The following is a 21,303-nucleotide window of genomic DNA, read 5'->3' as shown; positions in this document are numbered from 1 at the left end:
GAATGGAAGTGCCAGGAAAGAAAGAAGGAATCTCACCAAGGAACACTTCCCTCTACCCACAGCACCCACTCGGGTCTCTGACCCCATAGCTATGCCTGTATCCACTCGGCTATTCTTCTCCCCGGGGCAACACAGAGTCAGGGTGCTCTCTCATGCGCATGGCAGAGATCAGAAGACAGCCAGCGTGGCGCCATTTTTCTGGTTAAAGTACCCCCAATTATTTCAGCTCTTGCTTGGAGGGAGTTGTTCCCACTTCTTTGCCATCCAGTTCACCTGCATCGGACTGTCTTCCAGTTCACCAATATCCACTTGCACCTGTGGCACCCAGGATGCACCCCACAGGGTCCAGACCATGGTCTGAGCTGTGCCAAACATGGCAGAACCATCTGCTGTTCTGGACATTTGGAGTTCTTAGAGCATTCAAAGTTCTCACATTCCAGACTGCATAGATGTCACTGAGACATCTAAACAGGCCATGGGCCTTGGATCCACAGGTACTCTTTGACCTTCGTCCTCTTCCCCAGTGGAGATCTCAACAGCAGCATCTGCAACTCATGCCCCCTAAGTCAGGTTGCTCCATATGATTGCAAGGCCTCTATTTAGGTCACCTGCAGGAAAATTTATATACTTGAAAACTATTAACAATGAATTTTGGTCTTGCAAAGATCAAGAATTACTCAACCAGAATGACAGGTATACTGAACTTTTGATAAAGCGCTGTGTTCATCTAACTTACTTACTTGTAGATTATGTGATTTAATAATAATAACAAAGGTCGCCGTCCATTGGGTCTTTATGGGCCAAGCATTACGCAAATACATTACATACACCAGCATACTTAATCCTCATAACAAGCTTGAGGACGGTGCTATCAAGAAAATTAAGGCTCAGTAAGATGAGGTGACTTGTCCAAAGTCACCCAGCTAGTAAGAGGCAGGACTGCCATTCAGACTTAGATCATAACCAAAATGCTCTCTCCAAGGTGGGCTGAGCTCTCCTCCTCCTGTGTCCCATACGCTCTCCAGCACACGGTGCCAACACGGCAACGCTGATCAGTCTGCCTGGCGTTCAAACTGCTGCTGAAACTCTACGTACATATTACAATTTTTGCTAAATTCATTCACATATTTATTTGCCAGGCTTTGTTATACATAGAAGGCCCTTCTGTTTAGATCCTAAATATCTTAAGAATGAAGTCCTCTATCTCTCTATTTTTTTTTTTTTTAGATTTTATTTATTTATTTGACACAGAGAGACACAGCGAGAGAGGGAACACAAGCAGGGGGAGTGGGGGAGGGAGAAGCAGGCTTCCCGCTGAGCAGGGAGCCCGATGCGGGGCTCGATCCCAGGACCCTGGGATCATGACCTGAGCCGAAGGCAGACGCTTAACGACTGAGCCACCCAGTCACGCCCGTGTTATTCTATTTCTTTTGATTCTCACTAGCACCTGGTATGAAGCTGTTCCTATAGTAAGGTCCCAAGAAATGTTACATTATTGACACACATGACATCAAAGAATGCACAACATAGAAGTAGATCCGCATGTCTACAGAATTTCCTGATCTTTTCTTTTTTACCACACAAGGCATGAAATCGTACAACACATCAAAGTTGATTTTCTAGATAAAGAAAGCAAAATTCAGCCAGGGTCTCTGTTGTAACTTCTGGATTGAAGAAGCTATAATAAAAGCTGTGAGTGATGTAGACACAAAGAAGACTGGCTTTTGCCCTGCAGTTGTCATCTAGAAAGCCAGGCAGATGCTACTCCCCATACTCATGAGTGCAGGAAGCCTGTCCTTTCTGTCCACCTTGTACCCAGTAGCTGGCACTGTGCTTGTCCCCGTATATGTGGCACAATAAATATGTGTTGTTGAACGCACTACTTTTTTTGAAAAACATTAAGTTCCTACTGTGTCCCAGGTACTACACAAGATATTTTCACAAATGAGGCTTACATTACAGAGATTTCAGAATAATAGTATGGGGTACGTTTTAATATCTCTACTAATAGACATGAAAACCGAGGCTTGCAGCAAAAGTTCTAACACAAGGCAGGCTGTGGCCAGTGCTGCTGTATCCACACCCTGGCCTGGGACATGGGAGGAGGAGAGCTCAACTCACGCTTGGCTGCCTCCCTGCTCCCCACTGCCTCATTCTTGCTCTGTAAAAATAAATCATCTGATCTTTTAGTAAGGACCCCGCTTGCTCTAAGTGCCCAACAGGTGTGAGTTCTGCTTCTGGGCTGCAAAGCATCACTTCCCCTGACTCATCTGGGATCACGAGCAGGAAGGAGGACACCAATCCTGCCTTGTGGATTTTCACTTTCCAAGGAGTTTAACCTGCATTCCTCAGAGGAAGATCTTCATGCCTCCCCACTTTAGATTGGGATTTCTAGAAGGCCTGGTTTTTCCCTTTGCTGCAGCAAAGAACAACCAGGAAGTAACTGCATCAGGGACATGGCACGTCCACGGCTCAGAGCAGCTTCAGGAACGTGTATCTGTCTGGCGGGAGGACCCGACCAAGATGGCAGTCCAAAGCCAGAAAGTCTTCAAAGCTCACGGGGCACACTGACACAAGAACCTGATCTGAGGTTCCCAGTGCACCTCATGAGATTGAAATTCATCCCACTTTAAACATAAGGAAACTGGGGTCTAGACCGTGGCAGTGGCTGAGCCAAGGTCACACAGTCAGAGGGATTAAAGCCAGAATTCAAACCCAGACCTTCCATCTCCAAAGCCTATGCTTATTCTGCTTACCACATCATACTGGGCACAGACCAGTGATTCTATCTTAGGCTAGCCACCCATCCATTCATTCATTTTGCACATCGTTATCAAGTGCCTTCCGTGTAAAGTTGCAACAGAAGAGACGATGCATACAATTTAACAGGGGGCCAATATATTACAGCAAGATCTCTCTGGTGGACCAGGGTCTCAGGACCTGAAAATATCTTGTTTATTTATTCCTGTTTTATTATTTATTTCTCCCACCTTAAAAATGTTAAGTTCTAATAACCTTGTCCACCTTTGCCATGCTTCGTCCCCAGGCACCTGGCTCAGTGTCAGGCTCCTGGCTGCTGGGGGTGGGTTGTGAGGAAGTAAAGTAGGGTGAGAGAACAGGATGAGGGATGAGGGAGCCTCCCCCAGGAAGGCCTCTGAGAAGTAGCAGCATCTGAGCAGACACTGAGTGCAGTGAGGGCGTAAGGCTTGCAAAGGTCCACAGAGAGGGGACCGCAGAGGCGAAGGCCCTGAGGTGGGATCATGGGTGGCTGGTGATCATGGGTGAAGGGATGGCAAGAAGGTCCTGTGGCTGATGGAGTGACCAAGGGGGAGATAGTACAAGATGAAAGAGAAGACAGAGGCAGGCCAGGAAGAATGTGGGGTTCAGAGTTAGAACACCTGGATTTCAAATCCCAGCCCTGCCACTTAATAGATATGTAATGTTGGGATGATTCCTGAACCTTCCAAAAGCCCTACCTTCCAGGTTCTCCAAAGATTAACTGAAATAATGCAGGTGAAGCACTTAGCAGGCTTGGCTTTGTGGGCCGTGGAACGATGAGGAAAGCATGGTCTCTGTCCAGTAGGAGCTCACAGCCGAGTGGTGAGGACAGACAGTAAAGGCCATGTCCAGCATTTACTGAGCTTTCTCCCCCCACGCCAGTCACCCTGCTCCACATGCCTCCCCTCCACTCCTCACAGCAACTCTGAAACAGAGACTTGAATGATTCTGGTTCGGGAGGAGGCCCTGGAGCCTCAGAGACGCTGGGTAAAGGCAGCCCTCTGGCTGGTGGCCGAGCCGGGTCAGGTCTGGCTGCCTCTAAGGCTGGTGTGCTCTCACTGGGGCACACAGCCTCAAGAAGCCGGCAGGGAACCCGGACTGGTCTGTTACTCTAACAGCGAGCCGCGGAAGCACAGAGGAGGGAGCTTCCATGTCGGCCTTCACGTAGGAGCGGGCATTTCACCCGGTCCTTAAAGGATTCGGCACCTGCCAGACGGAAGAGGGCAGGAGGGCCAGGTCACGGACAAAAGCACAAAGTGGGTTCCGGGAAAGGGGACGAGCCCGCTGACCGGGGACCGGAGGAGTGGCGGGGGACAGGTGGGAGAGTCTGGGAGGAGCGGATTGCCAAGGCCTCACCCACCAGGCCGAGAAGCCTACAGGCTGCTGGGAGCCAGCCGTCATTTTTAAGCAGTGGGGGAGTGATACGACGAGCTTTGTTTCTGAGGAACTGGATGAGAACAGGGAGTTCCTGACTTATGCAACACCTCAAGAAAATGCTGCCTGACTTACGAAGTGCCACCGGGTTTTAAGAGAAGGCGTTATTCATACTCTTTGTATCAACAGTCTTTCAGGGCCCTGTGCTGGGGCCTATTTTAGGAACTCACAGCTTTAGAAATGCTACATCAAAAAGTTGACACGTCACACTCCCAGCTACCAAGGGAGGACCAGACCCCCAGTCCTGGAGGTGCCACGGTGCCCCCCGCCCCCGTCTCCCCTCCCCCAGGCGCGGCCATTACCAGTGGAACCATGCCAACAAGGCCTGCTCCTGTCTCCCCCAGCCCCAGGGCGTGATCTCCTCTTCATCATTCTCTCTCTCGGCCCCAGTTTCCCTCTGCCCTGGGCTCCCCACCGTGGTGACACTCGGGAACACATGGAAAGTCTGGGCCCAGGAAGCGGGCAGCTGTGGCCTCTGGCGGGGGGGTGGGGGGGGCAATAGGTCAGTGGGTTGCCATGGCAACACCACAGGCCCTGCCCCAGGGGCCGCTGGGTTCCAGGAAGGGGTCCTCACGTTGCCTCCAGGGGGCCACCCCACCCTGCCCCGGCTTGTATTCTGTCCCTCGCTCACCAAACATTGCTTTAGCGCCAACTGTTTGCCAGGCCCTGAGGTTCTCGTGATGGACACTGCAGACAAAGTCCCTGCCCTCAGGGAGCGTGTAATCTGTGGTGGAGATGGACAGGAACAAATATGCAAGATGACTTGAGAGTGTAAGGAGTGTTAGGAAGAAAATGAGGCCATGGAATGGGATAAAGACAGACGGGGGTGTTGTTTGAGGTAGCGGGACATTGAGGGCCTGTTGGAAGAGGGGATGTTGGAGCAAGGGCACAGACCTGAGGAGGGAGTGGGTTTAAAAACCAGTGTGGCGGGGAGAGGGAGGACGGATGAGAGCAACAGGAAACAAAGTCAGAGGTAGGAAGGGCCGAACGCATGTAGGCACTTGCTGGCCCTAGTAAGAACCCCACACTTATCCCAAATGTGCTAAGAAGCTGCTGAAGGGCCTGAAGCAGGTGACATGAACTGCAGTGGCTCAGAAAGCGGAGCCTACTAGGGGCCGTACGTTCATTCACCCCACTGTCGGCTGGTGAGGTACCTGTGGGGTACCATGGGCCAGGCTCTGCTCTGCACGGTAGGGGCACAGCAGCAAACCAACGTTTCTGTCCTCAAGGAAGGTTAGAGTTTAGTGCGAGAGTCAGCTGTTAATTGAGATGGGATTCCCGAGAGAGCCGCAGAAGAGAATAAAATGGAGTCTGATCTAATGTGTGAGTCAGGGAAGCTTCTCGGAGGAGGCGGCATTAACCTGACAGCTGAAGACTCTGAAGGCATTATGTTGCCACCCCAGGTAAACAGGTGGGAGGAGTGTTCCTGGCGGAAGGAACATCATGTGCAAAGGCCCTGAAGCTGGCCGAAGAATGATGCATTCAAGACACTGACGAGCAGCCTGAGTGCAAAGGCCCACATGCATTCGGGGACTAATTCAGCCTGTGTCTGTTGAGGCCGTTCTGTTTGACCAGCACTCTGTAAGATGCTATGGCGCATGTACACATAAAAACCCTGCCTCTGTACTTAGGACCAAGTTAAAGAGCCTGGATTTTGTTCAACAGGTGATGGGGAACCTCTAAAAGTTGCTGAGTAGAGTGCCACATAAACAAAACCATTCTAGGGGCGCCTGGGTGGCTCGGTTGGTTGAGCGTCTGACTCTTGGTTTCAACTCAGATCATGATCTCAAGGTCATGACCTCAAGATTGTGAGATCGAGGCCCAAGTTGGGTTGGGCTCGGCTCAGCAGGGCGTCTGCTGGAGATCCTCTCCCTTTCCCTCTGCCCCTCCCCACTGCACATGTGTGCGCACTCTCTCTCTCTTAAAATAAACAAATAAATCTTTAAAAAACAAAACCAAAAACTGTTCTGTGGGCAGCTCCATCTGGTGCTGCTAAACAACACAATCTCAGAGGGGAGAGAAAGAGAAGCAGGAGACCACAGGATTATCACAAACTTTGGAGACTGAAAAGCCACATTATTAATAATTTTGCCAGGACCACATGTGTAAGCCAGGACTGTCCCAGGCAAACCGGGACTTAACAGTCCCCCTGGGTAGGAGGCCACTGAAAGAGTCTAATGAAGTCTAAGTGGCTGAGAACAGAGGCAGCGAGATGAGAAAAGATAAGAACTCTGCCCTCTTTCCACCCAGCCGTTTCACTACTCTAGCTGGTCCAGGACACCGGGGTCCCCATGTCCCTATATCTCTTCCTCACCTGCTGGGATCTCAATCACAGAGTGAGGACGTGGGTCTGAGGTGACAGTAATGACATGTCCTAGAATGTGGCCTCCCACATCTTCACCAACATCAGCACCGTAGCTCCCTCTCAGAGCATCAGTGCTGGGCTCCTGGTCATTTACGGGGGTTATGTCGTTCAGTCACAGCAGTGCAGATGGGGAAGGTACGCACTACACAGATGTGTGGCCAGGACAACGAGGAGTGTGAATGGCTTGGTGCACAGTTATCCCCACACCCCTGGCCTCAGGATGTGCCCACTGGGTCGTCTTTGTCCCTGTAGCTGATGGGTGCTCATTGCGCACAGGGGCCAGGGTGCTCAGATGCCACGTGCACTGAAACCTCAGCCCACTGACTATCTGCTCAACACCCTATGGCCTGGGCCTATCTCCCTGCAAAGATGGAGACAGGACTTGCTTCCTCCTTCAATTTAACCCTTTATGGTGATGAGACTCCCAATCAATAACCCCACTCACTCTCCTTGCAGTGCTTGCTAAAAAACACCCTCGCCAGTTCACCTTTTCACTTTTCTTTTCCTTAAAAATCTGAGCCATGGGGGCGCCTGGGTGTCTCGATTGAGTGTCCAACTCTTGGTTTCGGCTCAGGTCACAATCTTGGGGTCCTGAGATCGAGATCCGCTTCGGGCTCTGCGCTCATGCAGAGTCTGCTTGGGATTCTTTCCCCCTCCCTCTGCTCATGCTCTCTCTGTCAATCAATCAATCAATCAATCAATCAATAAATGAAATATTTTTTAAAAACTGAGCTGTGTTTTCATGTCTTCCCCAATTCTAATATATTCCTTTAAAAAATAACCCTCCCCCAAAATCCCACTGTAGGTGTGCCTCAGTTTCCACTTCAATTAAATAAGAATTCCTGCTTCGGAAGGCCACGGTGAGACTCCTCTAAGGCCGATGATGGACGAGAGTCTCTGAGGAGACTGACGTGCTGACCAAACACAAGGCCGTCTTGCTTCTGCCACCAGGCAGCACCACTCTTCCTAACCCTCCTCAGCCTTGGTGCTCTCCCATCCGCCCAAACTACTCACTCTTTGTTTCTAGGGGCCTCTCCGGACTCCCCAAGTTCACCTGCTGGCCATGCTGGCTCCCCATTTGGACCCTGGGGAGCCTCTCCTGCAGACCTGGAAACTAGCAAGTGTCGGGGCCAAGCCCCCCAACTCTTGACCGCAGTGAGGAAGCCCCACCTGTCGGCTGGGGGATCCAATACAGAGACAAGGACGAGAAGGCCTGACTGCTGAGTCTCGCTGTCTCACTGGTTTGTGAACTGGACCACATACTACCTTTCTGAGCCTCAGTTTCTCTGTCTGTTGTAGTTACAATAACTACCACTGTGTGAGCCTCCATTTTGAACCACTCTGCTGAACTGCTCACATCCTCTTCTTGTAATTACTTCATACATAGGAATTATCATCTCCTTTTATGGATGGGGGAAGCAGGGCCAGAGAGAAAGACCTGGATGAAAAAAGCTAAGAACTCTGCCTTCTTTTTGGCTAACGGTACTCACTCCCTTAGCCGGTCCATGTGGCCAATGGCCTTGTGTGTCTTCCTCACCAGCCGGGGTCTCAATCACGGCAGAATGCAGGTGAGTCCAAGGTGACACTAATGTCATCTCCTGGAACGTGGCCTCCCAATGCCAGCAGCGTCATCTTCAGGATGATTTGCCCCAAATCACACAGCTGGTAAGCAGCGGGGCCCGGATTTGACCCTGAATCTAACCTATTAACTTATTTTTTTCTTCAATTTTTCATTCAAATATTACTTATTGGGCAACTACTACCAGACACTATTCTGGGCTCTGAAGATACAACAGTAAACAAAATACACAAAGTCACTGTTCACAAGCAAGCAACAAAAATAGAACTTAAAAGAATCCACAGGTGAAAGAATATCTTTAAAGAATGACAATTCGACTCAAAACAAGTCAGCAGTTACACCTAACCGTTACCTTACACTAGAATACCCGAAGTTACATAGGCCTTCAGGTCTCATTGCGAGTACTGAGCTGCGTCTAACATAATACCAAGCACACAACAGGTGCTCAGTAATGTTACTGCCCCTTCTCACTTCAGGAAAACTCAGCATAGAAAACTCTAAAGCGGTCACCGAGATGAATGAAGGCGTCATTACTGGCAACAGACAAGAATTAACGAGGAAACCCCGGAGGTGCCCCAGTGGCGTCAGCTCAGAGATCACAGACTCACCAACAGTCCCCGGAGACTAGAAGAAATTAAAGCTAAGGTGTTCGGTGCCATCTCCTGTTGAAGATACATTCCACGTAAAAGCAGATCTCTGCTCTGAAAATGTCCCTGGCAACACCGGAGTTAACATGCCCACCTGCATAAACAGGCTGTAAAAACTTCACTTTCCCTCGACCTTTGCGGGGGAGCACACCTACCACTACCTAATGCTGGCAGACGTTTCCTTCGTTTCTATTTCTATGATTACAACATTATTAAAACATATAAAAATCTGAAAAAATTTTACTGGGGCCAAGGCTCCTCGCTGTGCACAGCATCTGACGTTATTTGCTTCTAGACATCACTGCCTTTTCTAGTCTGTGTGTTTGCTTTGCCGCCTCCGCATTTCTTCTCACTCCCTCTATGGGGGGATGGGGCCTCCCCCCGGAACCTCGGGAGCCAGCCACTCCCGACGGCAGGACCCAAACGGACTTCAAACTAGTCTGAACTTTGGAGATAAATCCCCAAGACATCCTTCTCTTCAGCAAAATGCTTTTTTCTTTCCTGTGTTAATTGATCCTCAAAAATCTTTAAAAAAAAAAACAACTATATTTTAAAATGTTGAAAGGAGAAACCTATTCATCCACAATCCCACCCCTTTCACATATGAATACTTGTCCTTTTTCTCGGTGCTTCCCGTCTAATGTCCACATGTGCACATATATGAACTATATCCCCAGCGGACGAACATACAGTTTCTACTCATTTTCCCCTTAACATTCCATTGTGCAGATTTTTTCCTGTTTTGCTAGCCCTCGTAGTTATCATTCAAAGATGCCCAGTGTTCCCTTGAGCTAATATACCTATTTTTATAATGTCTTCATGAACAAGTTGGTGCATATTTTTTCTCTCTTTAGAATTATTTCCTGAGAGTCACCTAGGAGGAGGAAAAGCAAGCACATGGGCTTAGGAACTAGCCAGAAATGAGTGCCCTGAATTCCGGCCTTTGAACTTTAGGCAAAGTCTCCAAACCTCAGTGTCCCCTTGTGTAAAATGTGGAGCATGATAATCTGCCCACCTCATCTTAATGGTATGAGATGTGGAAAGCTCTTAGCATAGCGCCTGTTCTAGAACCACGGAACCACTATGATTCCCAAGGACCTGTCTATGTCAGAGGCACTTTGTGTGTTTTAACGACGCTGTAGGTGTTAAGCACACAGCCCGTGGAGCTCAACTGCCAGGTTGAAGTCTGATTTCCTTGCTGTGTGACCTGGGGTGAGGGACTCAACCTCCTCGAGCCTCAGTTTTTTGTTTTTAAATCTGCAAAAGGGGGGTGGTCATAACAGCACCTCATGGAATTTCTATGAGATTCAGGTGAACAACGCATAGAGTGTTCACATGATAAGCACTGTGAAAGTCTTAGCTATTATAATTTTCACACCTTGCCCACCCCCAAGGCATGCTGTACTAGTCCCTTCTGTTAGCATTCTTTTGGTTTGATTCTTAGATCTTTTGGTGCAGCAAAGAACCTTGGAAGCCAGGAGGACACTAATTCTACTGCTCCCCTTACAAGGGACTAAGCTCTGCAACCCTAGGCAAATTAGTTAACCTCATGAGCCTCAATTTCCTTCCTATATATAAACAAAAAGCTACCCCATGAAGTTACCAAGAGGATTAGGACAAAGAATATAAGCTCCTTAAGGGCTGACTGTACCTTATTCACCCCACCCGCATAATTTTAGTTCCCTAAGGATGGAGCTTGGCATAGAATTGCAGATCAATGAGGAGAGGGTGGAGGAAAAGGAATGAATAGCACCAGCAACCATGCATGGCACCTAGAAGTGGCTCCGAAGAGGGCCAGCTCAGCCATAGTTAATCAAGTACTTACCTGCATGGAGCCGTGAGCCACATTTCCTAGAAAGTAAGCAAAGAGATGCAGCGTTCTTCATAATATGAAGGATGGATTGACATATCCTTTTTTAAAAAAGATTTTATTTATTTGAGAGAGAGAGCGAGAGAGAGCACGGGGGGGGGGGGCTGCTTAACGTGCATGATCTCATTATATTCTCTTAACCCTGGAAAGTACAGCGTAGATGCTTTCACAACGAAGAAAACTGAAAGCTTCAGAGGGAGAGGGAGAAGCAGACTCCCAACTGAGCAGGGAGCCTGACAGAGGGCTTGATCCCAGCACCCCAAGATCATGACCTGAGCCAAAGGCAGACGCTTAACCAACTGAGCCACCCAGGTGCCCCAGATTGACTCACATCTTAAGTAAATATTTATTGAGCACTGACTTGTGCAAGACACCCTAGTAAATGCTTTGCCCTGGGCTAAGCCCAGATAGTGATGACACGGGGAAATCTTGAGAAACAAAGGAGGAAGCGTCAAGTAAACATGTAAAATGAGGATGGAAATATGTGTGCACTTTAGTGTACGTGGGTAAGTCCACCATGAGGCACAGTTACGACAGTCAGCTCTATGTGGGAGGGAAACCACCATCCCCCTTCCTTATGACCCTGTGTAGAGATGGCCTGGTTTAAAGAAAGCATGATCAGCTTTGGTGCCCTAACTGACCTCAGGGTGGATACCTCTTGCTATATGAGCCAATGTGTGTGACTGAAGCCACTGAGTGGCAGTTTCACTAAGAATAAACTGGGAAAGGAGCACATGGGTGGCTCAGTTGGTTAAGCGTCTGCCTTTAGCTCAGGTCATGATCTTGGGGTCCTGGGATTGGGCTCCCTGCTCAGCGGGGAGTCTGCTTCTCCCTCTGCCTCTGCTCCGCCCCCTGCTTGTGCTCACGCGCGCGCGCTCTCTCTCAAATAAACAAATAAAATCTTAAATTAAAAACAAAAGAACAAACTGGGAAAGACCTGCCTAGCTCGCAGGTTCATGAGGTCATGTATTGAAAAGACTGAACACAGCGGAAGTGTTGTATAAAAGTTTGCTTTCTTCTCCTATGGGATCCTTATAGGGTGGGGGAGGAGAGAAGACAAGTCTTGGAAGCTACTAAGGGAACACAAGGAGAAGAACATGGAGCTCAAAGCACCTTTTGTTTACTGAGCTTTTATGACATGCCAAGGCCCTGTGCTGACCCTTTTCAACACTTTACTTCATTTAATCCTCACAATACCCAGTGAGGTGGGTACTATGCATGGCCCTACTTTACTGGCAAGCAAACTGAGGCTCAGAGAGCTTACCTCACTTGCTGAGTTCATACATCTAGCTTACAGCCAAGCCAGTTCTCACCAAGCCTTTGGGATTCCAGAGCCAGAGCTGTTAATGATTGGGTCGATGATTGCAAACTCCCCCCGTTAATGATTGTATCTGTGACTGCAAACTGTAACACGCTATGCAGATGGAAGGTGCTGTTTTATTTTAACACCAAGCTTTTTGTGCTGAACCTATTATAAGGAAAATCATGCCTGTAAGTAAATAGATACGAAGCCCTGATCATGTGTGTAAGATGTCAGATTTGCCAAAGTAACTGGCAGGCGGGGGTACCTCCCCAGTGGTGGTGCCAGGTTGAGTTTAGAAGCTCGGGAAATGATTTGAGACGAAAGGTACACAGTGCACCGAGGCACCCCTGAAGGAAGGAGCGCCCGTGGGCGTCCTCAGTCAGCAGCCTGTTGCCAAAGTGACATTGAGGTCCCATGGCAGCCAGACACCCACTGCCACCCTTGACAGTGAGCTCCCAAGAACCGCAGTGTGGACTGCTGTCTCCCCCCACCATCAGGGATCAGGGATGACTTGGCCTCCTGAACTTCTTTAGGTAGTAGAGGAGGTGGGGTAGCATGGACATCTCTCGGGTTTTCCTTCTAACTCTAGGTTTGGGGAGGCAAGGAGGCAGCCTGGCTCCCAAAAATCAGAAAAATCTGTGTTCAAAACCTGGTTTGACACCCCACCTGTTTGGCCTGGACACATTAACTTGGCTCTTGGAATCTCAGTTTCCTCACTGTAAAACAGGGATCATGATACCAAAGTTTCAGTATAAGAATGAAATGAGGTAACATACATGAGCAGTTAACACAGAGCATGGAAGAGATGATACATTTTATTAATCTGTTACCCAGTTTCAAAAGGGGGGGGGGTCACTTTACTAAAAATGAACCTAACAGGCTTGAAAATAACTCATTCAGTCAGCCTGACATCAATTACCAAAATGATTTCAATGTAGTTTCTTTCTTCCCTCCCATTCTTTGCTTCTCAAAAATGATCTATGTGTCAGTATATAGTCTTCAGGTACTATCTACAATCATACAGCTTTGGTGGAGCTTTTTGTTTGTTTTCTAATCTCTCAATACCATGAAAACCTCTGCATAACACCCAGACCTATAGGGAGTCCCTTTTTTAGGTTGCTCATCTCTTGGATCCCTCTACATCCCCGGTGTGCTTTCCCAGCCGTGCTCCAGGTGAAGCTCCCACCTGGTGCGGGGTGCCTGTGGGGCAGGTCTGGGAGGACAGATCTCCCTGCTCCCAGCACCTCCTCGGCTGTGCCCGGGGAGGTAGCCCAGGCAGAGAGCTCCCTGCCGCCTGGGCACCCTGAGGAAACCCCAACGAACACAGAAATAATTCATTCTTCTAATCGCAGCAAAGTTTTCAAACTTTAAAACGGAGCCTTGATTAGAAGAAAAGCTGTGGTTTTTTTCCAAAAGCCTGGCGTTTCTGAAAAGGTCCCCTACCCAAACCACAGCAACCTCAAAAACTCTGCCCACTGAGCTGAAAATAAAAGTTCGTGGAGACCAAAGCCTCTCTCACAATAACTACTCAACGCTTTGGAAATCTTCTTTCCAATGCTTGGAAGTTTCAACGATTTAACTGAGGGCTTCTCTAGCCCTCTGGAATCTCTCTTCCATGTAAACTCCCAGGGCTTTCTCAGCCAACATTGTTTATTTTGTATGAGGTCAAATAATGCTTTTATAGAGAATCTACTTCACTTTTGGAAAATGAGTCATTAAGTAGAAGAAATTAAACTCCTAGAAAAAGAGATAATATAGCCTTTTTTTGTAGTCACAGAAGGATGACACAAAACTAGTTGGTTTTCTTTTGGGTGGGATAAAAAACTAGTATAGGCACATCCTAATTCCTAATTCCTCTCCCACTCTAGATGTATTATCAGCAGTGGAACGGGACCCAGCAAAGAAAACATGGCAAAGTATTTAAAGTAATCAATATCACATCATAATTGAGTGTGTGCCATGGGCTCAATTCCGGAACTTTATAAAATCCAAATAACTTCAATAAGAACCCGGCTTACCCATGAGCATTTAGAATCAGTACACAAATTAGAAGTACATTACACCCCCTATGGACACCTCAAATCTAGACTAATCGTACTGAAAAAGATGATGTGGGACTCAAAAAAAATCACTCATGCTCATCTTTTAAAAATTATACATACAATAACTGTAACGTTCAAAGAAATCCCTTTCTTCAAAAGTCTAATGATAGCGTGAAATGATTTCGCAGCAATCACAAGATTCAAAACAAATACGCTGTCGTAATTTTCGTCACGAAATGCATCTATGCCTCAAACATTAGATGCTGCTAGTGCAATTAGCAATCACTAGTCACTTTTCAGATTATTCAAATGACAGTTTAAAATCTAGTTCAAGAGTAGTTCCCTCGTGTTGACTGAGTGCATTTTCTCCAACAAGATGGATTCAGGGGATCAATGCTTATGAAGTGGTAATTCTCCATTCCGATTAAATAAAAATCTGCCATGTTCATCAATCACATTTAGGCTGCATCTAAACAACACTGACCTTGAGCACAATGGGTTAACCAGAAAACATGCAGGACACAAAGTGCTAACTAACCTTCACTGGACTGCAGCCTTTTCAAAGGCTTTCTTGTTATCCCTTTAAATTAAAACAAGACCATCATGACAATGGAAACCCACCGTGTCCAGATTCACCTGTCTACTAATAATTACTGATTGCTCAGAGGCAGATGATGCTTTTATGTTTTATTGGGGATTAACCAACCACACAAGTGGAAACTACATATATATTTGGAAGTTATTCTGCTCTGAGGATCAGCTTGAACACAACAAAAACCAGATAATCTACTGGTATAGGGCAATACAGCCCTAGTTACCTAGGTTTGGATCATATTCAACTGAACACTGAATGGCCGAATTTCATTCTTTTCTGGTTTTATGATCTCTCTCTCAAAGTGGTTAACATTTCAAAAATTCAAAAATCACAATATAGATAAAAAGCACATGATAAAAGCAGAAACAGAACAGGTGAACATTATGGTCCTTGCATTAAAAAAAAGATGCAAGAAAGGCAAAAGAACGAAACTCTTTCTGTGTATCTTGCTAAACCGAGTTTCAGAGAGTGGCTCGCTTGAAACCAAATTTTCCACTTCCTGGAAATTAAGGGTAAAATTGTTGTCTTTAAAACGGTGATGCCTACAAGGGGAAAGGGGGGCAGGAACGGAGAACATAGGCCTTCCCATTCCAGAACGGGAAGGGTCTCGGGGGCTGTGGAGGGGCCTCCGGCAGAGGGGTGGAAGCTGGGTCCACTCTGAGGGCCCCGTGGAACTTCCTTCCAGGACTCAAATTCCAACCGACAGGTGTTGCCTCTACCAGGACACATTTTCTACTTCCTTTAACAAACTGGACAACACAAGGATGAAATCATGGCAAGTGGGAGCACCTACTATGCCTTCTTCATGGGAAAGGTAGGGAAATGAGAATGAAATTAATCCCTCCTTCCAAACTTTAGAAAAGAATGATTTATCCTGACCTTAGAGCCGAGGCTCTAGCTGTGCAGTACAGAAAATATCTGGAGACGCTGAAACAGTCTGCATTTGTTTCAGGATTCTTATGCCCTTTTCCCAACTAGACACACAGAACGCGGCGTAGGAAGACCAGATGAATATTTTTAATAACAATATCTGCCACTTACTGAGCAATTTCTAGAAGCCAGGCTTAACTTAATGTGTGTGATCTCATTATGTTCTCTGAGCCCTGGAACGTACGGTGTAGATGCTTGCACACAGAAGAAAACTGAAAGCTTCGAGAAGTTAGGTCATTTGCCCTGGGTCACACAGCTAGAAAGCGACTGAGCTGGGACTTAAACCTTGGTCTGTCTGACAGCAAAGCTTATGTTCTTTTCATTAAGTCAGATCACATTCACCTCCAGTCATAGGTTAACACACGTCTGGGAATGACTGCTAGCTGCAATACACTGTTTGTTAAGTCACCTGAAGGCTACGTCTATTCACACATGGCCTCATGGCTTTTGCGCCTTTAGTTTAATCTTGCAGAGCTATGTCTGTATGTGAGCACGAAGAAAGCTCGGACATTCTCAGTGACAAAGCAAGTGTTAACTCAACCTCGAATGAATCCCAAAGACTAAAGTACATTTTACATCTGTAGTAAAGATATGAATGCTTTATCTCCCTATTTTTGCCAACAACAGTTAAAAATTCTGTCTCCACAGTTGAATGGACTATCCTGCCACTTTCATATAGGGACAAAATAGCAAGTCCTTTGCTTTCACTAAAATGATATATGCTTTACTGGACATGCTTTCCAACACAACCCTCTCCCTCACTAGAAGAAGGAGGAGGAAGAGGAGGGGGAGGAGGGGAAAGACGAAGGGGAGGAGGAAGAAGAGGAATAGAAGGAGGAGGAAGAGGAGGAGAAGGGGGAGCAGGAGAAGGAGGAGGAGGAGAGGAGGAAGGGGAAGAGGAGGAGAGGGAGGAGGAGGAGAGGGAGGGGGAGGAGGAGAAGGAACAAGAAGAAGAAGTCATCAGTAAAGCCTGTGACTAAGAGCGTGGACCACACGTAGGTTAGGCCACCTACTCCCTTCACGGGTCTCCTTTATCTGCCCCAGAAACCACTGCATATAATGGAGCAGATCATAATTGTACCCATAACATATATTTTAAAATACAACTAATAATGCATTTATTTTTTTCAACTAATAATGCATTTAAAGCACTTAGTTCATGCCTGCCATGTGAAAGGCATGTAGCAAAGTTTTAAAACATAAATGCAAAGCTAGATTCAGCACTTGCACACTGCGTCAGGAAAAGTCAGGTGAGCACGGTGGATCTTGCTCCCCGAGCAATCACGGTCTGTCTTACCAGCCCAGCTTCTAATGCTCAGAAACTTACTGAACACTTTATAGCTCCTAGCTTCAATTTTTGTCTCTAGCCTGTTGGCGTCCCCATTTTCACTGTGAATAATAACAGTTCCTTCTTTATAGGGTTGTTGTGAGCACTAAATAAAAATGCTCAGTAGCGCAGCAGAGACAGGTACGGACTATGTTACCTATGGCCTCTTTCACATTTTATACAAGGGCCCTTTCAGATGCTTGGATCAGTTCCATTACAACATTGGGGCTCATCAAGAGTAAGCTTCCAGATCAAGGGCACCCAGCTTTATGGGGCCCCCAGAAGGTAGCAACCTTCCGGTCACCATGCTCTACCTTCTTCACCCCAGATGGTGGTTTTCCTCTTTATAGCGCTTATCACTCACTGAAATTACCTATTTTGTGTGTGTGTGTGTGTGTGTGTGTGTGTGTGTGTGTTACCTTGTTTGTCTAGAATTTATGCTTCAGAAGAGCACTGACGGCATTTTTGTTAAGCCCAGCATCCAGGAGAGTGTAGGGCACACAGGAGACGCGTAGTTTTCTTGAATGACTAAAGCAAGCTAAACTGTGCCCAAAATCATCATTCAACCACTCTGATACGCTGTCTTCCATCACGGCCATCTTTTAAAATCCCCTCCAAATGAAGAATCACAGGACTCCTTCAGGGACGTTTTCTCTGGGGGCCAAGACTAAAACTTTCCGTGCTTCTCTGCTTTCGCCCATACATTGTCCTTCTCACCAAGTGGACTTCAAACCCATCCAAGGCCAGAGGCATCACCAAGCCCTGCCAGGCTAGCACTCTAGTGGGGCCCACGGGAGGTGGGCTGGCTGGGGCAAAGGGACAGGCTTTCCCAGTCTGGTCTCATAAAAGCTGTGGCCCCAACTCAAGTTCCAGACCCTCTTTCATCCTACCAAAGGGACACTGCAGAATTACAGTAAGGCTTAAATGACTAGTGTGTGAAAAAGGGCCTGTGATGGGGATGACCCATAGGGGTACTTGACAAGAAAGCACATCCTTTCGTTCAGGCTCCAAGAGGCATCTACATGTCCCCTGGCGCTCACAGTTCTCAGGGTGTCCACGCCTTCCCTCGTCAAATGTACTGCAAAGTCCTTGACGGCAGAGACTGTGGCCTTGTCCATCCTGCCACCCAGAAGGAGCTCAGTGAGTGAGACTGAATAAAACCTCCGGTAAATTCACGCTAAGTAATTTTCTTTCACTTTTACCTGACGCTTCCAAATCATCTGTCTTTGAGTTCATTCTCTCTCCCCTATAGCCTTAATAAAACCGCACAGATATCTCAAGTAGAGTGGAAGGGGCAAAAAGAAGAGTAGACATTCCTTGCACATTTTCCATCCCGCAGAGCCCTGCAGGGGCAGCTGAAGAGGGTCCCAATTGACCCGCAGAACACATACGGTGGGCTCTCAGGGGCTTGTGTAAGTGGAGGTCTGCCCATCTGGCACCCCATGCTGTGATGTCACCATTCTATGCCTTTTCAGCCTTTTCCATGCGGACACCAAGGCAAACACACACACACACACACACACGCCAACTTGACTTAGAATCACCACCTTACTGTGTTAGAAATGGAAGAGAAACCCTGTGCTTGATTCAGGTCACAATTACATCCCTCTCTTGGAGTGTTTAGAGGATCGATGTCCGGAAAAATGCTTCACAGAGTACCTGGCAGATTCCACATACGCAATACAGGCAGGTAACTGTATGGAAAAATTTTAGGTGGGCCCTAGCAATCTTTACATCCAATCCATTCAACTATAGATGAGGCAACAGAGTATCAGGGAGAAGGGAAGGATTCCTCTGCTCAAATTATCACCAGGAGGGGTGGCTAGGTGTGAGAATACCCTCACCTCTTTCTAAAAGTTTGTGCAAGGGAGAATGGAGTCTGGTTTTTCCTTTGATGGCAACATTTCCCTACTTGGGCCAGTGTGTATACCTCTCCCACAGAGGTGAGGGTCTGTGATGTTGGCTTCATCATCTGGAGGCATTTCAGTGTTTCCTAAACTGATGCTGGGTATAGCCCCCCAAAATTCAGTGTCTTAAGGAATGCACCTTAGGTATAATTAAGAAAGGAAATTATAGACCTTTAAAAAGTGGTTATCCAAGGTCCTTCTTGACTCTTAAAATCCTAATAGATGACTCACCAAAATATTTTAGTATATTAGTGTGGGGAGAGATGCACTAATTGTGCAGTGGGTCTCAGTTCAGATAGCGGTAACCAGCTCACATATGCTTCCTGGGTTCTACAAGTGAAGAGGTTTCCTGGATCCTATCATAAAGAGGTTTGTATCTAATTTATCAGAAAATCCCAGACTGTAAGCTGTCTAAGGTTTCATTTTACAGGCAATGAAAATCTGAAAAAGCTATATAAGATTTACCTAAAGTAACATTTATGAGCGGCTGAGTCGGAATTATAACTCAGAGCTTTTCCCACTTTACAAAGGAGGAAAAAAAGAAAAAACTGGATAGGATCTCCCCGCTCCCCTACCCCCAGATTTCAGACCAGGCGCCTCCTTCTCTCCTCTTTCCCACCTTGTTCTATCCCCTCACCCTTTTAAGATTGAATTTGAGAAGGAGCGACGAGAAATTCATCCTGGGTGACCTCCGGGGCATGAGGAAGAAAAGCCAGAACGTCTCACGTGGGTGAGCTTGTGGCTCGTGGGGGAGGCGGGCGCACTGCCCAGCCGTGCCTAACCTCGGGATGGGGAGCGAGGCTGCAGGAGAACCTGGAGAGGAGGAGTGGGAGGAAGGGCGCACAGGTGGGCACAGAAAAGGTGTAGCTGGAGCGAAATTAGAGACCCCGGCGCCTCTGGGGTGCAGGTCAGTCCAGCTCTCACACGGCGGCGGGAAGGCCCCGAGCAAACTCCTCTCTCCAACTCGCACTCGGTCCTTTGTTGTTGGCCTGTGTCGCTGGCTCCCGCTCATGCCCTCCGGTCCCCCGCCCCCCATGAAGTCACCCCAACTGCACTCATAATATTTTGCTTTGCGCCGGGTCTGTTTTCCACCACCAACTTCCAGCGGTCACCATGGCGACGCGCCGGGGAGGGGGGCGGGCGCGGCTGAGGAAACCCTAGGGCCTAGCCGCGAGGCGGCCCCTGCAAACTTTTCCGGGTCTCCGGGTCCTGCGGGCCCGGTGGGAAAGCGCGCTGTCCCGGCCGCCGCGCGGAGTCGCTTGCGGGGCTTCCCGGACCCGCCCTGAGCGCCGCGTCCGCGCCGGCGAGGGCTGCAGCCACCGGCCTGGGGACCCCGGGACCACGCGGCTCTCACTTGACCCTGCTGCCGAACTCACAGACGCCGGCGCTTGGCAGGTGGCGAGGGTGCGGGCGCCCAAAACCCCCTTGCCGGCCACACACACACACACAGGCCCGGGGAGGGAGAGGACAGCCTGACTCGGGCGCAGGAGCAAAGGGCAGACCCCGGGCCCTGCGCTCCCTTGAGCCGGCAGACGGGGTGCCCCGGGCGGGAGACGGCTGCTCCTCGCCTCGGGCCGTGGCTAGGAGAAGGATGGAGGAGGCTCGGGCCCTATTCCCACCCGGGCGCTCTCTGTCCCGGGGGCCCCAAGCCAAGGCCACTGAATGTCCCCACCTGGGGGCCCACGGGGCCAGGTCAGGCCTTGTGCTGAGCTGGGGCCTGTAGACCATCGTGCCTTCCCGCCGTTGTGGCCCGTGGTGCTCAAATCCGGCTCCGGGGGTACTTCGGCCGCCCCAGCTCTGGATTCTGGATCTCGGGGCAGAAAGTGGTAGAGGCAGAAATTTCCAGTGCGGGCTCGGCAGTGCCCCTCTCTAACGTGCCATCCCGTTTAACAAGAAACGACCCTTCTGTTGCGTAGCCGACCAACCCCGCCCCGGCCCACTTGGCACAAAGTTCTCCGTGGTGGCCTAAAATTCTACCTGCTTTTCTCCCTCGTTCTCGAATTTCCGGGTACCTTGAGTAATCGAGCAACGCTCGCCTGGGCAGCGCAGCCCGGCGTGGAGCCACAGGGCCAGGCCCGCGTGGCCGCCGCGGTTGGCTGGCGAGGCGAAGGTGGGCCCCGCGCGGCTCGGCGCCCGCCGGCGAGCGGCGTGGGGCGGCGGCGTGGGACGGCGGCGTGGGGCTGCAGCGTCGGCCGGGAGCGGCGTGCGCCCGCCCCCACTGCAAACCGCGCTCCGGCCGGGCGGCGCGTCGACGGCCCCACGCGCGCGCCTGCGGCCTTCGCCGTCCGCCCGAGCTCCGCTGCGCGGCCAGTCCCCTGGGAGAGGGGCTCCGCTTTGTCGCGCTCCGCCGCGAGCGCGCCGGCTCCCCGGCCTCCTCGGCCTCCCCCGACGGGGCCATTGTCTTAGCCCCACACTTGATGAGTATTTGGGGAAAACTGGAGGAATATATTACCGACTCGGTGCGCGGAACAAAGGGGCGCGTTTCCTCAGGTCACGCTGAAGTGGCCCCGAGGCAGACCACTAGAG

The 21,303-nt window shown here is 49.0% G+C and overlaps 1 protein-coding gene across 7 annotated transcripts in view; it reads right to left on the bottom strand.

Annotated features, from left to right (window-relative positions):
• RFX4 (regulatory factor X4) overlaps positions 1–21,303 on the bottom strand; it is a 155,460-nt gene that overhangs the window by 131,176 nt on the left and 2,981 nt on the right. Inside the window, exon 1 of one of the 7 annotated variants that reach the window (XM_032416392.1) lies at positions 4,515–4,685. The exons of the other annotated variants lie outside the window; for them this stretch is intronic. Within the exon in view, the coding sequence (XP_032272283.1) occupies positions 4,515–4,650 (136 nt within the window). The 5' untranslated portion in view covers positions 4,651–4,685. Of the gene's footprint in view, positions 1–4,514; positions 4,686–21,303 lie in introns of those variants that run through there. 7 annotated transcript variants of the gene reach the window in all.

Source organism: Phoca vitulina, unplaced genomic scaffold (assembly GCF_004348235.1).
Source record: "Phoca vitulina isolate PV1807 unplaced genomic scaffold, GSC_HSeal_1.0 scaffold19, whole genome shotgun sequence".
NCBI classification, from domain to species: Eukaryota; Metazoa; Chordata; class Mammalia; order Carnivora; family Phocidae; genus Phoca; species Phoca vitulina.
Note: the sequence above shows the minus strand (reverse complement) of the source record. Positions and strands in the feature narration are given on the sequence as shown.